General features: G+C 40.6%; 1 protein-coding gene across 4 annotated transcripts in view; it reads left to right on the forward strand.

Annotated features, from left to right (window-relative positions):
• The window catches only part of prdm2b (PR domain containing 2, with ZNF domain b), a 187,213-nt gene that overhangs the window by 147,936 nt on the left and 13,510 nt on the right, over positions 1-25,767 (forward strand). For all 4 annotated transcript variants that reach the window (XM_060852381.1, XM_060852380.1, XM_060852382.1 and 1 more), the window contains exon 7: positions 23,843-23,953. In XM_060852381.1, the coding sequence (XP_060708364.1) occupies positions 23,843-23,953 (111 nt within the window). The remainder of the gene's footprint in view (positions 1-23,842; positions 23,954-25,767) is intronic.

The raw sequence follows: 25,767 nt of genomic DNA on the forward strand, positions 1-25,767 counted from the left end.
CCAACTTGGCAATGTGATTTATTTTCCTGTATTTTTACATATTGCTCAGATTGAAGTTTCCTGTAACAAAAGGTGCACCTAAAGCTTCGAATATAAGTAGAGTATCTCAAGCAGAGCTATCTGTCTCCCAGTGGTGTCTGAAATCCAGATATTTTTTATAATCCTGCATCAATCTTAATTGATAAAATCCTTTAAGGGAAAAAAAAATCCGACAACTCAGCTAGATGCTTCTTTGACACAGTGTGGCTTCAGATTAGTTGTCAGCTTTGTCACTTCTCAAGCTGCCTCTATCCTAGCCTTCACTCCACCTAACCCAGCTTAACCCAAACTGCCCATGGTTCGAATGTTTAATTTGAAATCCAGAAATATCCAAAGTCCTGCTTGGCCCCTTTCTCAAGGGTGCTGAATTTGAGATATTATAGTAGTAAATGGTTTGAGCAAGGAATAGGATGATGCTTGATTGAGGTTCCAGAAAACATAAATAATTTGACTTTATACAACATTTTGCAAGTTCCTTGTTTCCCAAAGAATTTACAGCAATAATAAATTACTTCTGAAGTGAAGTAATTATTGTGATGTAAGCAAACATGCCATAATTGATACGTAGAAGAATCCTTCAAGAAGCCATAAGACAAATGGCCTCAACTTATTTTTGACCCCATCAAAAGATAAGTATTGGCCAAATATAAATTGGTCCTCTAGTAGAGTCATGAGATATTTTGCTTCTACCGGTGATGGCACGCAGAGCTTTGGTTTATCATATTATCCAAAAACGACTATAACACTTTAGTATTGTATTATATGCTCAAATCTTGGTGTGTGGCTCAAATCCATGATCCTCTGACTCTTCTTAAAACAAAATTGGAGAGATGCGCATGTACTAATTCTGTTAACATTCAGCATCTTTTGCGTAGACTCAAATGTGCTACACTGAACTAAAACTGTCACTTCAGAGAATTGCCAGCATCTGACTTCCAGAAGTGGAGTGAAAACTGTGTTTGGGACTCGGAGAAAGGAACAAGTTCCAAATTATAAGTAGGACGTAGAAAGATTGTAAGCAGATTTGTACCTTTTGAATGGTGACAGAAGACTCCTTGAAGTTGGTGAAATGATTCATTTTCATTTCGTGTTCTTAAATCTCAAATTTTAGCTAGCTTCTAGATGTTGAAAGAGTTCCAGCAAACATAGTAATAGAAATCATTGGTAAATTAATAACTATTTTCTTTCCCCTTTATCCCAAATTAAATCAAACCGTCTAAGTGATGGGAATGCTCTTTTCAAGCTTTTTTTTAAAGTTAAGACATTTTCAGTGCTTGAAAGGAATGTCAAATTAAATGTGAAAATAGGGGCCAGTTCTGAAGGTGGTTTTGCAGCATCATATAATCGTATTTAGTCTCCTCATGGGGTATAACTTTTTTATCTTTGCACCATTATGGTGCTATTTAAGGCAGAGTTCATTTTTCCAATCATGTCACTTATATAAAAATATGATGGTGGGCAATGCATACTGCATACATATTGAAATTGTGTTATCTGTTCTGAAACTCACTGATCTTTCATAAATAAATGCTTTTAACAGGTGAGGTAAGTGTTTTCGTTGTAATTAATATAATTGCTGTATTTGCTAATCTCGACTGGTCGTCTTGTGAGATAATATGTAGCACAAGAGGATGGCAGTTTGTCCATCATATGTATGCTGGTTCTTCTGAAGATCTGTCCAATTAATCTCACTCCCTCTCTCTTAATTTCCTGTGACAGTAATTCTTTTTACCCCTTTTTGAATGAATGTGGTTAATTCTATTTTGTCTGCAACTATTAAATCTGCATATTTTTCTAACTATGCATTCTAGACCATCATAACTTGCATTTTTAAAAAAACTGATCGCCCTTTGCTGTGACTGTGTTGTAGGAGTAATTTTCTGGAATTTTCCTGGCAGAAAATAGGCCAAATAGAACTAAAAACACTTCATTTTCACTAATTCTTGCATAGGCCTTGCCATTGGAATGAGGAATGACCAAGTGCTCAGTTAAGTAATGGTTATAAATTGTGATAAACAGTGTTGCTTTACAAATATGTAACTAATATATTTGCAGATTTGCAAGTCCCATAACTTAGATATCTAAAGTTGTAGGAACAGCACATTAGCTTATAGGGTCACGAGGCTAGGGAAATGAGTCTGGTGGGATTTGGTAATTGAACGTTCTTGTATCAGAACAGAATTTTTAATTTAAGGTCACATGATTCTTAGTTCAAATTATGCCTCCTCTGTTATGACTGATAACTGAGGAGCTACAGCCTTCTTCACTTTGCCTTATTCCAAATGGTTTGACATGTTCATGCTGCTAAGAATTCACCAGTCTCTGATGTTCAGATGTTGTCAATATATGTTAATGATATAGAAGATGGTATTAGTAATAACATTAGCAAATTTGCTGATGATACTAAGCTGGGTGGCAGGGTGAAATGTGATGAGGATGTTAGGAGATTACAGGGTGACCTGGACAAGTTAGGTGAGTGGCCGGATGCATGGCAGATGCAGTTTAATGTGGATAAATGTATGGTTATCCACTTTGGTGGCAAGGACAGGAAGGCAGATTATTACCTAAATGGAATCAATTTAGGTAAAGGGGCAGTACAGAGAGATCTGGGTGTTCTTGTACACCAGTCAATGAAGGTAAGCATGCAGGTACAGCAGGTAGTGAAGAAGGCTAATAGCATGCTGGCCTTCATAACAAGAGGGATTGAGTATAGAAGCAAAGAGGTGCTTCTGCAGCTGTACAGGGCCCTGGTGAGACCACACCTGGAGTATTGTGTGCAGTTCTGGTCTCCAAATTTGAGGAAAGACATTCTGGCTATTGAGGGAGTGCAGCTTAGGTTCACGAGGTCAATTCCTGGAATGGCAGGATTACCTTACACTGAAAGACTGGAGCAACTGGGCTTGTATACCCATGAGTTTAAGACGACTGAGAGGGGATCTGATTGAGACATATAAGATTATTAAAGGATTGGACACTCTGGAGGGAGGAAACATGTTTCTGCTGATGGGTGAGTGCCGAGCCAGAGGACACAGCTTAAAAATACGGGGTAGACCATTTAGGACAGAGATGAGGAGAAACGTCTTTACCCAGAGAGTGGTGGCTGTGTGGAATGCTCTGCCCCAGAGGGCAGTGGAGGTCCAGTCTCTGGATTCATTTAAGAAAGAGTTGGATAAAGCTCTCGAGGATTATGGACATAAGGCAGGAACAGGATACTGATTAAGGATGATCAGCCATGATCATAATGAATAGTGGTGCAGGCTCGAAGGGCAAAATGGCTGACTCCTGTGTCTATTGTCTAGGAATTCTGGTCATCCTTTCACCAAAAACCCTTCTCTTCCTAAAATCAAATATTATGGTATAAGTTTAACAGTTTCTTCCTAATGACCAGTTGATGCTTTAGTGGCTCATTTAGTAGCATGTACAGTCAGCCTTATATAGCATGTGCTCCTATATAGGAGGAAGTGAGGACTGCAGGTGCTGGAGATCCAGAGTCAAAGTGTGGCATTGGAAAAGCACAGTTGGTCAGGCAGCATCTGAGAAGGAGGAGAGTCGATATTTTGGACATAAGCCCTTCATCAAGAATCCTGACCCCAGGACTGCGTGAAAGCTTGTGAAAACAATACGTTGCCAAAATGTTTTGATAAGTTGTGATGAATTTTCAAATGTAGAAAGAACACTTTTGTTAAATTCTCAGCCTTGTCTTTGGGGTGTTTAAAGGGGGGGGGGGTGCGGGTTGGGAGAACTAGTAGAGGTCTGTTTCCTCGAACTTCTTTTTAGCAATCTTCATTTTTTTTTAGTCATCTTCATATTGTAGAATTAGAGAACACAAAGGACATTTGAACTACGAAACATTAAAATCATTTGAAATTCTTTAACAAAATCAGAAATTCCCAGAAGGTTTGGAAGCATCGTGGAGAGAAAACAGTTAACATTTTGGGTCCAGTAACCCTTTTTCAGAACTTGAATTTCCTCATTTAATTCTGAAATTTATACTGAATTGTTAGGCAATATTGTCATAACTGTAAATCAGCAAAATATTTCACAAGCTGATTTCAAATGGAGCAATTGGTTATATACCAGTAATCTCATTAAACAATATAGGTATCAAAAACTATGTAGACACTGCAAGGTTAGCAGAAATCATTAATGAGTAGTTATGCTAGCTTGTCAGAGTTAAAACAATAGTCTTAAAATCACTCCAAATATTGGCAATCCTTTTAGGAATATTCATGTACTAATAGAACTTCTGTAGTACTTGGTTTTGTTTTATGACTTGAGCACTGTCCTTAAACTTGTGCTTACCCAAAACTCTGTCCATATCCTAGCTTTAATAAAGTCTTGCTCACTCAGCTCAGCAAAAACAGGGGTAACACACATTTGGCTCCCATTTCACTAAAATATCAGTTTAGCAAATGATCATTGGAACTGGCAACACACTTTATCATAGTATAGACAAAGGTAGATTTGTCCCTATGATTTCTATGCAATATTTTCTTGGTGTCAACTGTGCCAGAAGGCATCTATGAGGTCAGGCAGTGGTTTTGTTTTGATTTATTATTTTCACACACTGAGATATGTGAAAGGTGTTGTTTTGCATGCTATCCAAACAAATCATACCTATATCAGAATACTAGAACGCAATGCACATTATAATGATATAGCCACAGGGAACATGCAAAGATCTTTTCTAATATGCTTGTAAGTCTGATTACAGTGGGGAAGGTAGAACAAAACCTATAGGTGCTGATTATCCCAGTTAATACTTAAAGCACTTATTTCAGAGCAAGCTAAGATCTTAAAATAATGACTAGGCCTTTGAAAATGAAAGTCGTTCAGTTGCTTCATTTAAAATGTTGTGAAGATGTGAAACACTATTTGAAATCAATGGTGTTTGTGTTTAGAAACATAGTTTGATTCAACTTTTGCCACAAAATGTATTATAATGTTAGGTTAAATTGATGTGCAAGTATTAAACATTCCAATAAGTGCTGAAATCATTCTTATTTAATAAGTACTGACTGAAAATAAAGACAGGTGTGCAATTTTGTTCTCACTTGAAATGCTGAGAAGTCACAATGTCTGTTTGCTGATACTTGTGTAGTTTGGAGTCATGTGGCTAAGATCACGGAAGGGTTTCAGACTGACTGTGTTCTTGGACGCGCCCAGCAAGATAGCTGACTAAAAGTGAGAATTGTAAAATGAATGTCAAAAAAGCACGTTTTGGTGGACTCCTGTGCTTTTGTCTTTCACCAAGCATACACATGCATAACTTGAGATTATTGTGGAAAGTCTTTTTTTTACAAGAAGAGCTTTGTTTATGTAACTCATAGGTCTTGCAAATTGAAACCAAACAAAGAGTGACACTGGAGAAAGCAGAGCATAGCAGCTGCTGGGAGGTGCAGAAGAGGAGGGAGATGATGCTTTGTTCCATTGACTTAACTGCTTACCATAGAAATAATTTTAGCAAATTAATAAAACTCCACATGTAGTTGCTTTTACAGAAGCTTGTGTATGAATGCACAAGAAACTTAAAAGGGCTGACTATCAGCGTGCATTAAAATAGCTGAAGACTTGGACTTGGTTCAGTACAATAATAGACCAACTGTTTAAAGCTTTTTTAAAAATGTTTTTTCATCTTTAATAAAAGAGGAAGTTAGGTAAAATACTTTAGTTTATGGTTCCTCAATTTGGATAACCTTATTGTTTGTTCCACTTAGATATAGCAATGACTCTTCCATTTATAGGGATGTGATAACTATTCCATAGGAGCTAATAAAACAAAGCAGGGAATTCAGAAGGAACTTTGTTATGCAGTGGTGAGAATGTGGAACATGCTACTATATTAAGTGGTGGAGATAGTTGGCATAAATATATTTAAGCAGTAACTAGATAAAAGAGAAAGGACAATGACCTCATAAGGTTAGATGAAGTAAGGTGGTAAATGGCTTCTGGAGTGTAATTATAGTGTTATTCCTGTGTTGTAAAATTTGAAGTTATTAATGTGATGACAACAGATGTAACTAGACACTTCCAAATGAATGTCATTAGCAATTTGCATTTATTTATATACATTTGTAATATTTTTTAAAGTCCCAAGGTATTTCACAAATCTGAGACAAAAGATCAAATATGAGGTGAGGTCATGAAAATCTTCATTAACTGAATGGATGTTGATTTGACCTTAAAGAACCAATGTGAAGTGGTGATTCCACAGCATGTGCCTGCAGGGCCTGACCATAATTATGGGTGAAGAGTGAGAAAAAGCACAACAAGTTAGATTCAGCATGATGGGAAGTTGCACATTGTCGAGTTGAAAGAAGTTGCAAATCTAAAAAAGGGACAAAACTGGAAATGTTAAACTATTAGTACATCAGTATCCATCAGCAAGGACCTCGATTATTTTTGAAATGGATTTGGAATACAGTATAGGCAGCAGAGTTTTTTAGATGGCCTGAAGTTTACAGAAATGCTGGAATGGAGGCAGGCTAGGAAGGTAATTGAATATTGGACTTGTGGCAAATATTAAGATTAATTGGCAATTAGGCTGAGACAGAGGAAAAGGCTGCAAATTAATAGGTAGGTAGTCTTACTGATGGACAATTTTAGTAGGAAACTCAGTTCAGGGTGGGATAGGAAGATAACAAAGTTTCTTTATGCTTGACAACTGCTGGGAAGGGCAACAGAATCAGTGTCCAAAGATCCAAAGACCTGTTAATTGTATCTATTGTGGTTAAGCACATATGGACGGTGGGTATTGACTTTATGGTTCTTTGAGCATAGTATAAAGAGACGCAACAGGAATTTAATAGAGTAAATGGAGATGTACCTATAATTTTGCTCTGAGTAAATCTATCCTGAGGAATGACTGGCCTTGAGTTCTTCCTTCAACTGTCTGTCAGTCTGGGGTATAACAATCCTTGAAAATGAGTCTTCAACCTAAAGGAGTTTGTGGCTCATTGGATGTGCATCTGGCAGCAAATGGGTGGAGGGGTAAGGCTAGGTTTTCTGTGTACATGTGAAACTGATCCTGTTTCTTTGGCTGCTGTTACTGTTGGGATGTGCATGAAAAGAGCCACGGACACGTCCTGAAAGTAGGAGGAGTAACATGTTCAGAAGAGAATGTCTTGCTGAAGATGCTTTTCTATATTTGAGTAGATTAGAGTAGAACCAAATGAGGGCAATCCCACTGATGTGGGCAATGGAGTACAGTAAAGGTAAAAGCAAAAGACTGTCGGCAATCTAAACTGAAAATAGATGCCAACAATACCAAATATGCAGATCAAGCATCATCTGTGGCAAGGGAGCTATGGTTAACTCTTCTGATTGACCTCTTACAGAGAATTAAGAAATTTTAAATGGTGCTAACAGGAAAAGGAGAAGAGTCAGGCAAAAGAGCAGCAGTGAGATGAGTATGACTTCACTTGTCATCAGTGCTGCATCTGACCAAGTGCAGCATCAAGATGTTTAAAAAAAAGACTAGAATCAAGGGAATTGAGGGAAATCTCTCTGCTGGTTGGAGTCATTGCCTGACACAAAGGAAGGGAAATCTCTCTGCTGGTTGGAGTCATTGCCTGACACAAAGGAAGATGGTTGTGGTTGTTGGAGATCAGTTATCTCAGTTCCAGGACATGCCTGCACATGTTCCCCAGGATAGTGCCCTAGGCCCAAGTGTCTTCAATTGCTTCATCAGTGACCTTCCTTTCATTGTCAAGTCAAATATTGGGATGTTTACTGATGATTACACAATGTTCAGCACCAGGTCAATATCTAGGCTTGGGTTGCCATATGGCGAATAAGACTTGCACCACACAAATGCCAGGTAATGACCATCTTTGTGAGAATCTAACCATTGCACCTTGACATATTCAATGTAATACACTTCTGCCTGTTTTGGTTGCACAGCATGTTGACACAGCATGCTCCTCCATTGCTTTTTTTGTAAAAATTTATTCTTGGGTTGTGGGTATCGCTGGCTGGAGTAGCATTTATTTCATATCCCGAGTAATCCTTAAAAAGCCAGTGGTGGGTTAACTTCTTAAACTGCTACTGTCCATTTGGTGTAGCTAGACCTAGACTCCCCACTATCAATATCCCAGGGTTTACCATTGCCCAGAACTGAACTATACAACCATATAAATACTGTGGCTACAAAGCAAGTCAGAGCTAAGAATCCTTCTGACGCCCCAACCCTGTCCATCATCTGCAAGGCGCCAGTCAAAAGTATGATGGAATATTTCCCACTCACCTGGATGAATGCAGCTTTAATAACATTTGAAGCTTGATACCATTCAGGACAAAGCTTTCATGATTTGCATCGCATTCACTCCAGTAGCAGCAGCATGTACTGATTCAAGATGCTGCAGAAATTTGCTAAACATCCTTAAACGGCATCTTACATATTCTCAACCACTTCTGTCTTGAAGGACAAGGGCAGCAATACATGGGAACAAACCACCTGCAACTTCCCCTCCAAGGCACTCACCATCCTGACTTGTAACTATATTACCATTCCTTCAGTACCATTTGGTCAAAATACTGGAACTCCTTTCATTACGGGATTTTGGTCTAGCTACACCAAATGGACTGTAGCAGTTTAAGAAGTTAACCCACCACTGGCTTTTTAAAGGATAACTAGGAATGTGAAGTAAGTGTTACTCCAGCCAGCGATACCCACAACCCAAGAATTAATTTTTACAAAAAAGCAATGGAGGAGCATGCTGTGCAGCCAGAACAGGCAGAGTGTATTACATTGATCATCATACAGGATGAAAAACATGCATGTATAAAAGGTTGTTTCATTGCTGTTGTAAGGGCAAAAACTAGATCATGAGATTCACAGGCAGAGGTACAGGGAAGATGACTTTGAATTTGGGTGACTGCAAGATGTTAAAAACTTGAGAAGAATGAGAGTTTGGAGACTGGGAGGCCATTGAAATTGTAACATTATATGGGGAGATGGGAGGAAATTGGAGGAAGACACAGAATCAACTGTTGATATGTTGGCATGCATGGGCCGAATCATGTTGTTAAAGATTGAAAGTAAGTTGCATACTTTCCACTTCAGCCTGAGCATGCTATAGTGGGTCTATAAAAGGATAAAATAAATTGTCAGCAGGCAGTGAACCCAAATGGTAAGGAAGGAGTTTATTTTAGACCCACAATATATTTTCTAAAATAGATTTCAATATCCACCTTTCCTCTGCCAGAAATGCTGCAGTTGAGTACAGACAAAGGGTGGGACCTGAGCCACTTGGTGGCTCCAGTGAAGAGTTAACACCTGCACAGATATCATAAATCAAGTAGTGCAAACTGGTGCTTGAAGTTCTGTGGTTCAAGAAGTTTTGTTCCGTCTATTCACTGAAATATTGTGCTTATCCCATGATGAACCTTGTAATTTTTATTACATCCATGAGCAACTTGATGTCAAAGCAAAATGCTACAGAATCTGAAATAAAAACACAAATGTTAGAAATACTCAGGCAGGTGGCAGCACCTGTGTGGGGAAGAATGGAGTTCATGATTCAGATCGATGACCTTTCATCAGAAGCAATGATGTTGACCTGCTATTTCATTAAGTTTCAGGGACTTTGTTAAACTCACAAGATTTCGTGTGGTTCCCTGTAATTGAGTAAAAGAGAAAGGATCCTTAATCGTTCTTGTCACCTCCTTTGAAAATCCCAAGTACTTTACAGTCAACGAATTGCTTTGAAGTAAACTAGATGTTTTGTGGGCAAATGTTTCAATAAAGCAGTACATGAAATCTAGATTTCCAGTTCTAATTCTAAACCGTGACTTGTTTAACATTTTGAAATTTGTTCAAATCTGCTCTTAATTTCACTGCTTTTGAATACTGCACAACAGTCTATTTTGTATAGAAACATAGAGTATATAGTATTCCAAAATGATGTCTCACATTTTATATTTATACTGTTGTAATACCTGGGAAAATGTGCATAATCTTGAAAATGTGTTGGGCTGATACTTGCATGATATTATTACAACATTGCTTCAAATTAGACTAACAGTGACAGACCTGTAACCAATAATTCACCCATGTTGTGCAGTTTAAAATTATCTCTATGGCCCAGTCCAGAATGGGAAGGATCAAATCTATAATTACACTCCTGGACGTTCTGAAACTAATTAGTTGTAATACAGATATTTCTCGTATTTATCATTGTACCTTTTTGCAAAACTACAACTAAGACTTTAGTAAGCTATTATTGTTGTGGTTCTGTTCGCCGAGCTGGGAGTTTTTGTTGCAAATGTTTCGTCCCCTTTCTAGGTGACATCCTCAGTGCTTGGGAGCCTCTTGTGAAGCGCTTCTGTGCTGATTTCTCCGGCATTTATAGTGGTTTGAATCTGCCGCTTCCGGTTGTCAGTTGCTGTCTGCTGCAGTGGCCGGTATATAGGGTCTAGGTCAATGTGTCTGTTGATAGAACTTGTGGATGAGTGCCATGCCTCTAGGAATTCCCTGGCTGTTCTCTGTTTGGATTGCCCTATAATAGTGGAGTTGTCCCAATCGAATTAATGTTGTTTGTCATCTGCGTGTTCAAAAACCACCAATCAGGAATGGATCCGGACCATAGAACAGGCTGTCACCATAGTACAGAACAGGACCACACACCACAAAAAAACAGCACTAAAAGAAAAATGGCCAAACTAACACAACGAAGAGGACACCACAACACGCACCTGGGTTAAAAACCTCTCCCACAGACAGCTCACAGACACAGAAAGAACAATACTGGCCAAGGGACTTAACTACAACTACAGGGACGCCAAGACAGCAGACTTCCTAGCAGCACGAGAATGCACACTCAGGAACAATGGATTGACAGAAGAGACACAGCAAACAGGGAGACAAAGTATCGTACCTCTGATAACAACGAAAAGACAAACACACAACCTCAACACCAAGGAGAAAGAAGCACTAAAATCACTAAGAAATGATAAGAACATAATCATACTAACAGCAGACAAAGGCAGAATGACGGTTATACTGGACAAAGCAGAGTACACTCAAAAGGCAGAACAACTACTTGCAGATACCAACACCTACCAAAAGAGGGAGTTTGACCCCACTCCACAGCTCACCAATAGGATAAAAAAACACACTGAGGAATCTACAAAAAAACGGACAGATAACCAGGTCTGACCTACAAAGAATGAAATGGGAAAGCAGCAACACCCCCAGATTCTATGGACTATCTAAAGTACACAAACCAGACATCCCACTCAGACCCATAGTACCACTACCAGGGACACCATCTCACAAACCGGCTAAAGAACTACAGCAGAAACTGAAACACCTGATCAGCGGATCCAGATACTCTGTACAGTCAACACAAGAATTCTTGGACATCATCAGAAATATACACAGACAAGGAAGAAACCATGGTCTCATTTGATGTAACGGTACTGTTCACCTCTATCGACAAAACCCTAGTCAGAGAAACAATATCCAACCTGCTGGACATACATAACAGACAACAGGACGTTGAACCTATTAACAAAGATGGCATACTTAAACTACTGACCAGTGCCTCACAACACATGTCACGTTCAACAACCAGATATATGAGCAAATCAACAAAACACTCATGGGCTCACCGATCTCCAGACTCATAGCAGAAGCAGTAATGCAAAGGTTAGAAAAAACAGTTTTAACGCAAATACAACCCAAACTCTGGGTCAGATATGTGCACGACACCTTTGTAATTATTAAAAACACAGAAATAGCGAACACACACCGGATCATCAACGCCACACTCACAGGAATCTGATTCACGAGAGAGGAAGAAAAGGACAACCAGCTCCCATTCCTAGTCGTGATGGTACAGAGAACACCAAATGGAGAATTCACCACGAAGATATACAGAAAAGCCACACACACACACAGACCAAGTCCTGAACTATGAAGCAACCACCCCAACACGCACAAACGAAGTTGCATCAGGGCTTTATTCAAAAGGGCCACAACACACTGCAGCACACCAGAACTACAAAAAGAGGAGGAGGAAGAAGAACACCTATACAAGGTATTCACCAAAAACGGATACCCGCGCAATTTCATCAACAGATGCCTAAGGGAAAGACAACGAAATGAGGACATGCAGCAACCCAAAGGACTAGCCACACTCCCATACATCAGGAGCATTTCCAAACTGACAGCCAGACTGCTGCGACCACTAGGACTCATAACAGCACACAAACCAACAACCACGCTCCGACAACAACTCACCAGGACAAAGGACCCAATACCCAGCATGAGCAAAACCAATGGAGTGTACAAAATCCCATGCAAGGACTGTACAAAACATTACATAGGACATACAGGAAGACAGCTAACAACCCGCATCCATGAACACCAACTAGCCACGAAACGACACGACCAGCTATCCTTAGTAGCCATACATTCAGATGACAAACAACATGAATTCGATTGGGGCAACACCACTATTATAGGGCAATCCAAACAGAGAACAGCCAGGGAATTCCTAGAGGCATGGCACTCATCCACAAGTTCTATCAACAGACACATCGACCTAGACCCTATATACCGGCCACTGCAGCGGACAGCAACTGACAACCGGAAGCGGCAGATTCAAACCACTATAAATGCCAGAGAAATCAGCACAGAAGCGCTTCACAAGAGGCTCCCAAGCACTGAGGATGACACCTAGAAAAGGGACAAAACGTTAGCAACAAAAATTCCCAGCTCGGCGAACAGAACCACAACGAGCACCCGAGCTACAAATCTTCTCTCAAACTTTGAACACCTACGGGCGAGAGACGCTAAGATAACCTATTATACAAATCATTCATAGAGGTCACCTCCAATGAAGTCATACTGACTTGAAAGAATTGGTGAGTCTTAGTACCCAGTTGTGAACACTTTACTTGGCCTGTGATTTCAGAAATGATACTACCCTGCATACCTCACAGTTAAAGCTGAAATTGATCAGTTTGGGGTAGATTTTCATCGTTTCCTGGACCGAAATCTGATGTGGATCGACCACCTGTTAAGGACCTAAGTGATCTTCATCATATGTTACCACCCACTAATGGAAATAAAAGCATTTATGAATCCTGGCACACATGAAATGAAGTCAGTTTGGGTTTTGTTGCAATTAGCCTCTTATTACCATGTCCTCTGAAGACCAAGGACTGCGTAATAGTTTGCTGTGCAGCTGCTCAAATGTCATGTTCCTGACACCATTAGTCTCCTTTTCAAATCTTAATTTGAATTCCTTTTCTAATCTTGTTGAATTTTGTAGATTGCAGTAAATATCCTTCACGGTTTGTTTCTTTATCAGGTGTTATGGTCTAGTTTTGGCTAATTTTAAGCTGTTGGGCAAGGGTTTCTTAATCTTGAGCTCCGAATTAATTTGTAAAGTTCCTGTGGTGTAAAAGACTCTAAACAATGACAGACACCATACAGGAGGCTTCATTTCTTTTTTAGTGCAGACCAGTGTGTAGCTTCATCCCACAGAAGCCTTCTCAGACTAACTTCTGGTATCAACAATGTTATAAGTGACATTTTGATAAAGCAGATCTGACAAAAGGTCATTGGTATGAAATGTTAACTCTACTTCTCCTCCAAATACTTCTAGACCTATTCACTGCTCTGCCATTTTCTGTGTTTTTATTTCCAATTTCCAATTTCCAGTACCTTGCAGCATTTTGCTTCAATAATAGGTGTAATTTGTTTTTATTTTGTTTATATATTTTAATTTACATGGCCTTCAACTATTGAATCATTCTTATTTGAGTAACTGCTGAGCTTCCTTGTCTCTGTCCCCCCCAATTTGTTTCTCACTTTCCTGCCCTGCCCTCTTGAAGATGCTGACTGTTGGTGGGGTACAGTTCCAAACATGCCGACAGTTGTCTTATGACCAGAGTAAAAACAAAGACTGCAGATGCTGGAAACCAGAGTCTAGATTAGAGTGGTGCTGGAAAAGCACAGCAGGTCAGGCAGCATTCGAGGTGCAGGAAAATCGACGTTTCGGGCAAAAGCCCTTTATCAGGAATAAAGGCAGGGTGCCTCCAGAGTGGAGAGATACATGAGAGGGGGGATGGGGAGAAAGTAGCATAGAGTATAATATGGGGGTGGAGCTGATAGGTCAGAGAGGAGGGTGGAGTGGATAGGTGGAAAGGAAGATGGGTAGGTAGGACAGGTCATGAGGGTGGTGCTGAGTGGGAAGGTTGGAACTGGGGTGAGGTGGGGGAACGGGAAATGAGCGAACTGGTGAAATCCACATTGACGCCCTGGGGTTGAAGTGTTCCGAGGCGGAAGATGAGGCGTTCTTTCTCCAGGCGTCAGGTGGTGAGGGAGCGGTGGTGAAGGAGGCCCAGGACCTCCATGTCCTCGGCAGAGTGGGAGGGAGAGTTGAAATGTTGGGCCACGGGTCGGTGGGGCTGATTGTTGTGGGTGTCCCGGAGATATTCCCCAAAGCGCTCTGCTAGGAGGCGTCCGGTCTCCCCAATGTAGAGGAGACCGCATCGAGAGCAATGGATACAATAAATGATATTGGTGGATGTGCAGATAAAACTTTGGATGTGGAAGGCTCCTTTGGGGCCTTGGATAGAGGAGAGGGAGGAGGGGTGGGTGCAGGTTTTGCAATTCCTGCGGTGGCAGGGGAAGGTGGGTTGTTTCACTTCACAGCCAAGTCATGAGCTGTCATCCTCAAGGCAACTAAGATATCCCAATTCTGAAGAAGGGTCACTGGACCCAAACCGTTAATCCTGCTTTCTCTCCACAGATGCTGCCAGACTTGAGTTTCTCTAAAAGTTTCTGTTTGTCTCAAATTCCAGCATCCAGTTTTTTTTTTATTTTATTTAAGCTCTTCAAATTGTTGTCAAGTCTAAGAGTAGCTGGCTAAAGGTTCTATGCTACAACAAACAATATGTTTGTTGCCAGGGCATCAGAGCATGTTAAATTTTACAACTTCAGCCTTCAAAATTTATTGGATCAGTTAATTGCCCTCAGTGCATGATTCAAGTATCACATTTGTGGAAAAAATTCACCCTCTTTTCAAAATAAGAGGGACATACACTTGGAATTAGAATTCCATGGTCTGTCTTCCCCCAGCCTAGTGGTAAATATGTTTGAAGTATAGCATGAACCTTAATAACCAAAGTGTAAATTATAAACTTTATTTTTGCAATTTAAATGTTATTCTTTAGTTAGAATGTGTAGACAAATCTACCATTTTAATATTATGACTTTGGATGTCATATCATACAAAAAACTTATTTTCAAGTTCCTTTTGACTTGAATTTCCTGTGATAGATATTGGGCAGTTTTATATTTAATGGGTAGCAACTTGCCTTTTATGTAAGATCTTTACGATGGTGATACGTTCCAGAGCATGTCAAAGGAATGTTTTAAACAAAACATGACACCAAGCAACATAAGATATGAGGACATCTAGCCTAAATTATGGTGAAAGAGAGATTTTAGGGAGCATGGTCAAAGGAGAGGGGAGAAAGTTTGAGATGAGAATTCCGGAGCTCAGTGCCTTGACAACTCAAGGCATGTTTGTCATTTATGATTAAAAATTGGGGTTTGTTTGAACCGCTTAGAAATGAAATTGTTTGTTTGCAATTCACAAGACTCAAACGTTTCTGTTCAGTTTACCTAGTGTGTGCTTTTATCTTGATTTAAGATTTTTCCTGAATTATGGGTAACATTAGACCATATATATGACCACTTGCTATTTTCCACTGAAGCTGCTGGTCCTCCTAGCAACGTTTTTTCTTGAATAACGGATTGAGTTGTCAAACCAATTCAGTGGTTGTTGAGGATTGTTCATGTTGTAAAGGACTGAGTCATGTAAGCCAAGTTGGTTATGTGTTGAGGTTTCCTTCCAGGACACACACAAATAAGCCAGTTGAATTTTGATAGCAGCTAATCACAAGTCACTATGTTTATGAAAAACAAACAAAGAAATGGAGGGATGCTGGAAATCAGAAACACAAACAGAGCTTGTTGGAAAAATTCAGCATGTCTTGCCGGCATGTGCTCAGTTACTGTTTCTGGTCCAGTGACCCTTGTTCAGAACTGATTGTAGCTATGAAAAGGTTGGTATGCAAACTGAAGATGGAGTGGGGAGCAAAGGGAGGAGTCAACAATAACTGGAGATGGAGCCCAGTCCAAGAGAGAGAGAGCAACAGTTGGGCAAGTGAAGGAATGAGTAAAGGTCAGCCATGGAGAATGAAAAGCTGCTAAAAGGCATCATAGCTTGCTGATGATGTGTTGCTTGTAGTAGCAGCCCATGTGATGACAAGGCTTGAAGAAGTGCTTAGGCCCTAGAATTATTTAATTCTGTATTGAGCCCTGAAGGCTTCAGGGACCCCCAAGTGGAAAATGAGATGCTGGCCTCCTATCTTGTGCTGAACTTCTCTATCTTGGGCTTGCTGCAGTGATGTTGACCAGGAAACATTGCAGTGTGTTGAAGTTGTAGATAGGAAGCTCAGGTTCATTTTTGCGGACAGAATATAAGTGTTCCACAAAACAGTCACCCCGTCTGTGTTACATCTCCCCAGTGTAAAGGAGTTCATATTGTGAGCAGCAAATATATAGACTAGATTGGGTGAAGTGCAGCTAAATTGCACCTTCACCTCCAAGATGTGAAGGTATGTCTGGGACCTTGAATAGTGAGGAGGGAGGAGGTAAACACACAGGTATTACACATGCTGCAATTGCAAGGGAAGATGCCAAAAGAGTGTGGGGATATGTTAGGAATAGAGGAGAAGTGGACCAAGCTCTACAGGAAGGAAAAATCTTGCAGAAGGCTGACAAGGGAGGGAAGAGAATGAGTGTCTGGTGGTGGCATCCTGCTGGAGATGTTAGAAATGGCAGCTAATTATCCTTTGGATGCAGAGACTGGTGAGATGGTAAGTGAGGACCGGGGGATTCTATCACTGTTGTGGAAGGGAAGTGAAGGGGTGAGGGCTGAAGTTCAGAAGATGGGTTGGACTCAACTGAGGCCTCTGACAACTGCTGTGGTGGGAACTCTTCGGTTGAGGAAGAACATGGGTGTTTTGGAGGCCCCCTTGTAGAAGCTGGTGTCATTGAAACCGATGTGACTGAGATATAGAAGCTGGGAGAATGGAATCGAGTCTTTATATCCTCACTCCTTGCTTCCTGTATAGTCATAATAACTGGGAGTTGGTGGATTTGTAGTGCACATTTGTGGCCAACCTGTCTGCAGAAATAATATGTCAAGGAAGGGAGGAGTCAGAAATGGACCAGGTGAAGGTAAGAGTAGGATGGAAATTGTAAGTGAAATTGATAAATTTTTCCAATTCCAGGCAAGGAGGGGAAGCAGCTCCGATGATAACATTGATGTACCAGAGAGAAAGTTGTGGGTTATGAATTTGATCCTGCAATTTGCCATGCCATGACAGGATTTGTACAGTTTTTATTATAATATAATACAATAAACACTATAGCAACATTGCCTATCTGCAAGGAGTTTTATGTATTCTACCAAAGAAAAAATATCTTAAGCTAATTTTAAAATCAGCAGACTGGAAGAATTGTGCTTGAGAGCACAGATTATAGGGTGCGTTGTTTGTCTTCAATTACCAGGCTGTTTCTTAGTAACCTACAGGTTGTTGCGTTATTAGATCTATTGTTTTCTGAAACTTGTGCATTCCTATCTTTCAGGGTCACCGGTTTAATGATATAAATAAATTGCAATTTACAAATAAAGTAAAATACCATTTTTGGATGAATCTACAGAAAGATGAAAGTGGTTCCTTTCTGCAAGGTCCTGTGTGAACTGAGCTTGGGAATTTGACCCTGATTTGGCATTAAATTTATTACCTTCCTGCCAATGAAGGATTGCGAGAGAATACAATGAACTTTAATCTGTACTGGAATAAAAATTGCATTGATGAGTTTGTCTATAACAACAGAGCAGAGTGGATTACAGCTTGAAGAAGGCAACTGGTAGCATTTACTCATGGTAATTCAATTACATAAGCAATTCTTCAGTTGTAATCTAATTATGTATCGCCAAGAAAAGAGGTGTGTAACATGTTGACAGGCTGCTACATAAAGAAGGTGTGAACATGATAAGTGTTTGTTGAGGACTGGATCTGCAACTCAGAATTATTTATTCATATGTGCGCAACCAGAACTCAAAGTTGATATTTGCATGTATTTCAGTCTATAGGTACAAACTGGTGGCAAGGAAAGTAAAAGCTTTCACTGCATTAAAATTGTGTGTGCAAACCTACGCAGTGAACGCTGTTTGACACTGGGGAGTAGCAAAGCGGTGCTGTCTCCTGTCCTAGCCAACATTTAAGTGCATCTTTTTATCAGTGTTAGTAACCAGAGATGGAAACGTTTGAGTTTTTTAATGCAGATCCTCCCGGTTGACCACCATTATTCCGAGGACAACTGTAGATTTAGTACTAACTCAGCACAGTCCCAGGATTGTGTGGCTTGGTACAAAAATGTACGCTTATAGAGAGTTAGAGTTGACTGTAACCATAGTTTTAGGATATGAATGAAAAGTTGTGTTTTTTGTCCCGTTATACTATGAAAAATATTTGGCAATAGGTGATTTGCAAATGAATTGTTGTATTAAACGGGATCACATAGGTGTATGCTGATGGAATTGGTAGCTTTTTTTCTGGCAATGGATTGTGGGGATTGGAAGTCTTCAGCCTTTTACCCTACCTAGCAGAAATGTTTCAGGACACGATACAGTGGAAGTGTGTGCTGAGCACGCCAGCTTGGTGGGCTGTCAGTTTGGTACTCTCATTCAGATTACTGTTGCTTGCACAAATGTTTGTGATGCATCTGTTGATTTCAATGTGAAGTGACAGATTTCCTAGTGATTGTTGAATTTAGATATTTCAAGGGCACGTTGTCAATGCTGGTAGATGACTGGATGTTACCACACTGGACCATGGTATTAATCTTCCAGATGCTGATGGTCAGACAAAACTTTGCAGGTGCAAGAAAGTATGTCCATTCGCCACTAATAGTGTTCCTTGGTATGGACTGCTAAAATGGCATCGTCAGTGTAAAGCCACTTACATGAGGACCGAAAATACTTTTGCGTTTGATCTCAGCCAGGCAAAGTTACATAGCTTTTCAACTGTTTTGACGTGCAAGCATTTTGTCAGTGTTGGAACATCCACAGAAAGTTTTAATTATACTTTAATTGATGGGACCTTACGGCATGGTTAGTGCCCCAGTGATCTTTTTACATCAAATCATGCTAGGGCATATAGCGCAATGCCTGGATTTGAAATGTTCCACAAGTGGACATCGGGTCAGAAGACCCTAAAGAGGGCTATTTCCTATAGGGCCCCAATGTGCCAGTAAAAGCAGAATGCTGTTCTGGCTTCACCAACAAGGGCTACAAGCTAGCTGAATGTTTTTCCAGATGAAGCAACATTTAACCTGCACCACCTCCAATCTTGTGTATCGTATTCACTGCACCCATGAGACTTACTCTATGTTGGAGAAACCAAACGCAGGCTGGGTGACTGCTTGTCTGTGTGCAAGCGTGACCCAAACCTTCCCATTTTAATACCGCATCCTACTCGTATGCCCACGTTTGTCCTCAGCATGCTGCAGTGCTCCCGTGGATCACAAACACAAACTAGAGGAACAACATCTCCTCTTCAGACTAGACACTTTACAGCCCTCTGGACTTAATATTGAGTTCAACACCTTCAAATTGTGAACCATTTCTTCCCTGTTAGCTTTGCTTTTTGCATTCTCTATCACCATGTCCTGTCTCCCCTCCCCCACACCAATGGGACTATTTGTTCTTTCAAGTCTGGCAATTAGACACACCATTGTTCCACACCGCACAACTCCTGATCGTGATTTTGTCCGAAACATCGATTTTCTTGCTCCTTGAATGCTGCCTGACCTATGTTTTCCAGCACCATGCTCTTGACACCATTGTTCTGCTATTCTCACATTTCAATGACTTAATCTGAGCTGTTAACATCTTTTCTACCTCAGCACTCTACAGTCGACTGCCCCAGCTAAAGCATAAATGCTGCCCCTCCACACTTCACTCCACACCGCTCTGAAGAGTCATCTAGACTCAGTTAGCTTGCTGTCTCTTCATGGAGGCTGTTTGACCTGCTGTGATGTCCAACAGTGGTTTTCAGTACAGATTCCTGCATCTGCAGCAATTTGCTCCTGAATGTCTGTTTCTGCCTAACTGCCAGCTAGATGGGGATTCTTGGTGGATGAGACCTTAGATCCAAGCCCCAGAAATTTAGTGGAAATTCACCCTCACAGTAGACGCTGTAATGTTTGCTTATCTGTAACTGTTCTTGACTTCACAGAAACAGAGGAACCTCTATTATCTGGCATTCAGTTATCCGAATATATATATATATAATATATATATATATATATATATATATATATATATCATTCTTCATAGCTAAGGCTAAATGTGGCGATTGTTTGTATATTATTGATCATAGTGTGAGAACTAGTTGAACCTTGTCCTTACCTGATGTGCTCTCACCCATACATTCCAGGAAGATTTCTTGAAATGATCTGTTGTAGTAATCCCAACTGAGTGGTCAACTGGAACCAAGTCTAATGATTTGCCATTTATTCCTGCTTACCTGTTATCAATTAATGCAGATTTGGCCTGCGGGCTATTACATCCAAGTGGTTAAGTGCATTTTTCATTTACTAAGCTAATGTTTAGTTTGTCTTGGATATTTTGGATTACCTTTATTTGTTTGCTGTTTTGGTTGCTGCAGAAAGCACTCTATCCACATTAACAACTTTATTGGGTTCTCAGTCGCAGAGCTACATCTGAATGATTTCCCATATGTGAACAGCACTTGTAAATGTTAGACATTGCAACAGGGCTATTCCAATGACCTTGTGTAATCCCCTTGCAAACTTTGTGTGTGTGTGTAGTTGGCTTTTGCAGACAAAAGGAGGATATTTAGTGAAAGTTTCTGGTATCAGTAAATATAATAGTATATACAGTGGAATCATAAAGTAAATAGGCAGAAACATTCATGGAGCTTTGCCAGTGTACGGGGTAATTTCAGAAGTGGTGCAGAAGTAGTACTCGTGTTTCTAAGGATTGTCCTGATTAGATGTTTGTTATTTTGAGGAAAGTCATTGCTATGTTACTGGGATTCAGACTATCTAAAGGTGTTAATTTAAAAATTAGCTCATACTGCTAGTAGCAGGCCCTCCTGCAGATGGATGCTTTTTCTGGGTGTTACTTGCATAATGCAATTGTTGTTTATGGAATGTACTTAGTGTGCTTAGAACAACGTTTGGGCATGCAACCTAGAGAATGTGGACCATGGATTCACCATCTACTGTGGTAGAATCTTATTAAGCAGAATGAGGGCAGCAGATATTTAGAGGGAAATTGTATAGATTTGTAAAAGATGGGAGAATAACTGGTGTATAATTTTATAGATTCTTTGGTTTTATCCAATCTTCACATTCTTGTTTCTATTAAATGGCCAATAATGTTAATTTTCTGCAATTTTTGTGTATGTTTGTCACTTCATTGGTTGTTTAAAAGCATGTTTTGACTGGCTGAGTTGCCTTTAGCAATTGTTGTTAGCATGACCTTCAATTTACCATGATTAGTTGCTTCATAGTGGAGTGTTCCTTTGGTAGCTGAGAAGCTAAAGATGCAGTGTGGTATACTATGAATTAGGTAAGACATCCTTGAACAAAATGCTAATTTGGTAGAGTTTGCTATAATTTGTATTGTGCAAATATGATCAGATGAAAGTATGATGCCCCCATTCAATTCAAATACTCAGTCAAGAGTGTCACAGTAGGTTCAAGTAAAGATAGATTACTTGGGCAAGGCATTGGGTCACTCCAAAATCTGTGAAATCCTAATACAGTAAGAATTCATTCTTCTGAGAGAAAATGGAGAAATTGGTTATGTTATGGTAAAGCAAAAAGCTGCAGATGCTGGAGATCTGAAGCGAAAATTGAAATTACTGCAGAAACTCAGCACGTCTGGTAGTATCTATGAGAAGAAAGCAGAGTTCATGTTTCAAATCTGGTCATTCTTCAACACTCTCCTGATATGTTGCCTGACCTGCTGAGTTGCCCCAGAAATTTGTTTTTTATCAGTTATGTTTAAGCCCTTGCTGCTTGCTGAACCTAGAATATTTCGCACCTTGGAAGCTGACCGTTGCATATTTTTAAAAATAAATCTTTGATTCCAATTGTCAATATTATGAGACATTGCATGTTAATTTGACAATTGGGCCAATGGGCAGAGAAGTGATGGATGGAGTTTAATTTAGATAAACGGAAGGTGCTACATTTTGGGAAAGCAAATCTTAGCAGGACTTATACATTTAATGGTAAGGTCCTAGGGAGTGTTGCTGAACAAAGAGACTTTGAATTGCAGGTTCATAGCTCCTTGAAAGTGGAGTCTTAAGTAGATAGGATAGTGAAGAAGGCATTTGGTATGCTTTCCTTTATTGGTCAGAGTGTTGAGTACAGGGGTTGGAGGTCATGTGACTGTACAGGTCATTGGTTTGGCCACTTTTGGAATATGGTGTGCAATTCTGGTCTCCTTCCTATCAGAAAGATGTTGTGAAACTTGAAAGGATTCAGAAAAGATTTACAAGGATTTTGCCAGGATTTGAGCTATCGGGTTGAATAGGCTGGGACTGTTTTCCCTGGAGCATCGGAGGCTGAGGGGTGATCTTATAGGGGTTTATAAAATCATGAGGGGCATAGATAGGATAAATAGACAGTCTTTTCCCTGGGGTGGGAGAGTCCAGAGCTAGAGGGCATAGAGCGAGAGGGGAAAGATATGAGTCCTAAGGGGCAACTTTTCACACAGGGTGGTGCGTATATGAATGAGCTGCCAGAGGGAAGTAGTGGAGGCTGGTACAATTGCAACATTTAAAAGGCATCTGGATGGGTATATGAATAGGAAGGGTTTGGACGGATATGGGCCAGGTGCTGGTAGATGGGACTAGATTGTTTTGGGATATCTGGTCGGCATAGATAAGTTGGACCGCAGGGTTTGTTTCCGTGCTGTACATCTGACTCTATGACTAGCTTGTTCTGTAAATGCATTGTTTTGGAATGTTTTAGTGTAATTCTGAGATACAGGACAGATTTGTTCTGAAGTTTAAAATACTCTTCTTAAAGCTTCAGATCGGAATGCTGCCCTTGCAAAGCTGCTTCAAATATATACGGCTGCTATGCTGGCAGGTATTTAACACTACTCCATTCATCATTTTGCTATTGAGTCACATTCAAACTTTCAGCATTTTTGCAATGTAATTCTCCAAATACAATTAACATCCATGGGTTGAGTCATTTTGAGTATAAAAATAGCAGCTGGGGCCTTCTACATATGAATTTTTTTGCCACTTTTGCCGCAATGAATTTTCTGGCAGCAAAATGCAGAAGCTGAAAAGTGGTAGGAATTTAGCCCTTTGAGCCTGCTGCATCATGCTTGACCTACAGATGTGCTTTGTCCATCACCAATAGGTTTGGTTAACAAATATCTTTTATTCTCCAATTTAAAACTTGCATTTACATATTCTGACATTTAATTGATTTTGCAAGAGTTTTCTACCAGCCTTTTATGTATGATTCTTCATTTCATTCTAGGCCTAACCAAAGCAGAGAGCAGGTAGAGGTCAAGAAATCAGAGTTTATTCTTTCTTATTAGGCAACGATTCCCTTCTCTATATTCCCCAGTACATAAAATTAAAAATTTTGTGTGAATGAAAAATAACTTTATGCTGTGAAGGTCTTTCATTTTACTAATTTTACTTCTAGGAAGAAGAAAAGTTCGAAGACAGAAATTTGGAATTGAGGAAGGATTCAAAGGAGGAAAAACCAAAATTGCTTCTGATATTGTGGTAACGCTGGAGGGAGAAAACACAGCAGGTTAGTGAAGTAAAGTGGAGATGATCTTTTCTCTCTCTTTGCAGCCCCTGAATTTGTGGCATTGCAAACTCCTAACTCCTCCTCACTCCCTACTGCCACCTCATTTCCGCGAACCTGCTGTGTTAACTATTGCAAGAGTGCCACTGCCCACCTGGTCATTAGATTGTGACCATTATTTAAGCAACAGGTAATGACTGGTGGCCTCTGACCACAGTGGGAATCAAAACTCAGCTCAATTTGTATTTCATCCATTCCTCGTGCCTGGTGTTTTGTGAAAAAAAGTGATTAGGCCTCATTTGGAGTGCTGTGTTCAGTTCTGCATACAAACATTGATTTGAGATGTTCAAAATCATGAAGGGTTTTGATAGAGTAGCAGAAGTGATTGTGCCACCTCCAGGTTGTCCAATCTGTTATTTTTACCCTCCATTCTTATGATCCTTGAAGGGGAGATAAATACATGTTCACTGATGACTTTCAAAAGAGACATGGATGAATACTTACAAGAAAAAATATTAGAAGGCTGTGGGGAAAAATAACAATGAATTAGAAATAATTAGGCTCAGGAGAAAATGACTGCAGTTGCTGGAGATCAGAGTTGTACGTGGTGCTGGAAAGACGCAGCATCTGAGGAGCAGGAGAATCGACAGTTTGGGCAACTATCTACAGACATTTTCTACAAACCCACTGATTCCGCAGCCACCTGGACTACACCTCCTCCCACTCTACCTTCTGTAAAAATGCCAACCCTTGTTCTCAATTTTCTGCCTCTGCCACATCTGTTCCCAGCATGATCAGTTCCACCTTAGAAAATCCTAGATGGCCGCCTCCTTCAAAGATTGCAATTTCCCCTCTCACGCGGTCAACAATGCCCTCCAGCGCATCTCCTCCACTTCCCGCACCTCTGCCCTTGAGCCCCACCCCTCCCAGTGCATCAAGGACAGAACCCTTTGGTCCTCAACTTCCACCCCACCAACCTCCACATACATTGCATCGTCTTTGGCCACCTAGATACAGACCCCACTCCCAGCCCTATCAGCGTTCCGGAGAGACCATTCCCTCCATGATCCCCTCATCAGATCCACACACCCACACACACCCCCCCGCAACCAGCCCACACCTCACTCCTGGCACCTTTCCCTACCACAGCAGGAAGTGCAAAACCTGCGCTCACCTCCGTCCAAGGCCCCAAAGGATCCTTCCACATCTGTCTGAAATTTACCTGTGTCACCTCCAATGTCATCTACTGTATCCGTTGCACCCAATGTAGACTCCTCTGCATCGGGGAGACAGGACACCTACTTGCGGATAGTTTCAGAGAACATCTCTGTGATACCCACACCAACCAACCCCACTGCACCATGGCTGAACATCCCCTCCCCCTCCACTAATGACATGCAGATTCCAGGGCTGCCTCCATCGCCGAACCCTTACCACTCGACACCTGGAGGTAGAACACCTCATCTTCCACTTTGGGACCCTGCAACAATCCAGGATCAACATGGATTTCACCAATTTCTTCTTTTCCCATCCACCACATTAATCCAATCCCAAGCCTCCAACTCAGCACTGTCCTCTTGACCTGTCCATCGCCTTTCCCTCTATCCGCTCCGACCTATCACCATCAGCCCCCACCTTCACCTACCTATTGCATTCTCAGCTACCTTCCCACACCCTCCCCACCCACCACCTATTTATAATTATGCTCAGTTAACTAAGTGGAGCAGGTATAGTGGGCCAAGTGGCTATGTCCTGAAATGTATAGTTCTCTGATTTTATGTTGGTGGTCAGGTGCAGTAAACCCAGCTGTAGTTTGT

Source organism: Hemiscyllium ocellatum, chromosome 37, assembly GCF_020745735.1.
Source record: "Hemiscyllium ocellatum isolate sHemOce1 chromosome 37, sHemOce1.pat.X.cur, whole genome shotgun sequence".
Taxonomy (NCBI): Eukaryota; Metazoa; Chordata; class Chondrichthyes; order Orectolobiformes; family Hemiscylliidae; genus Hemiscyllium; species Hemiscyllium ocellatum.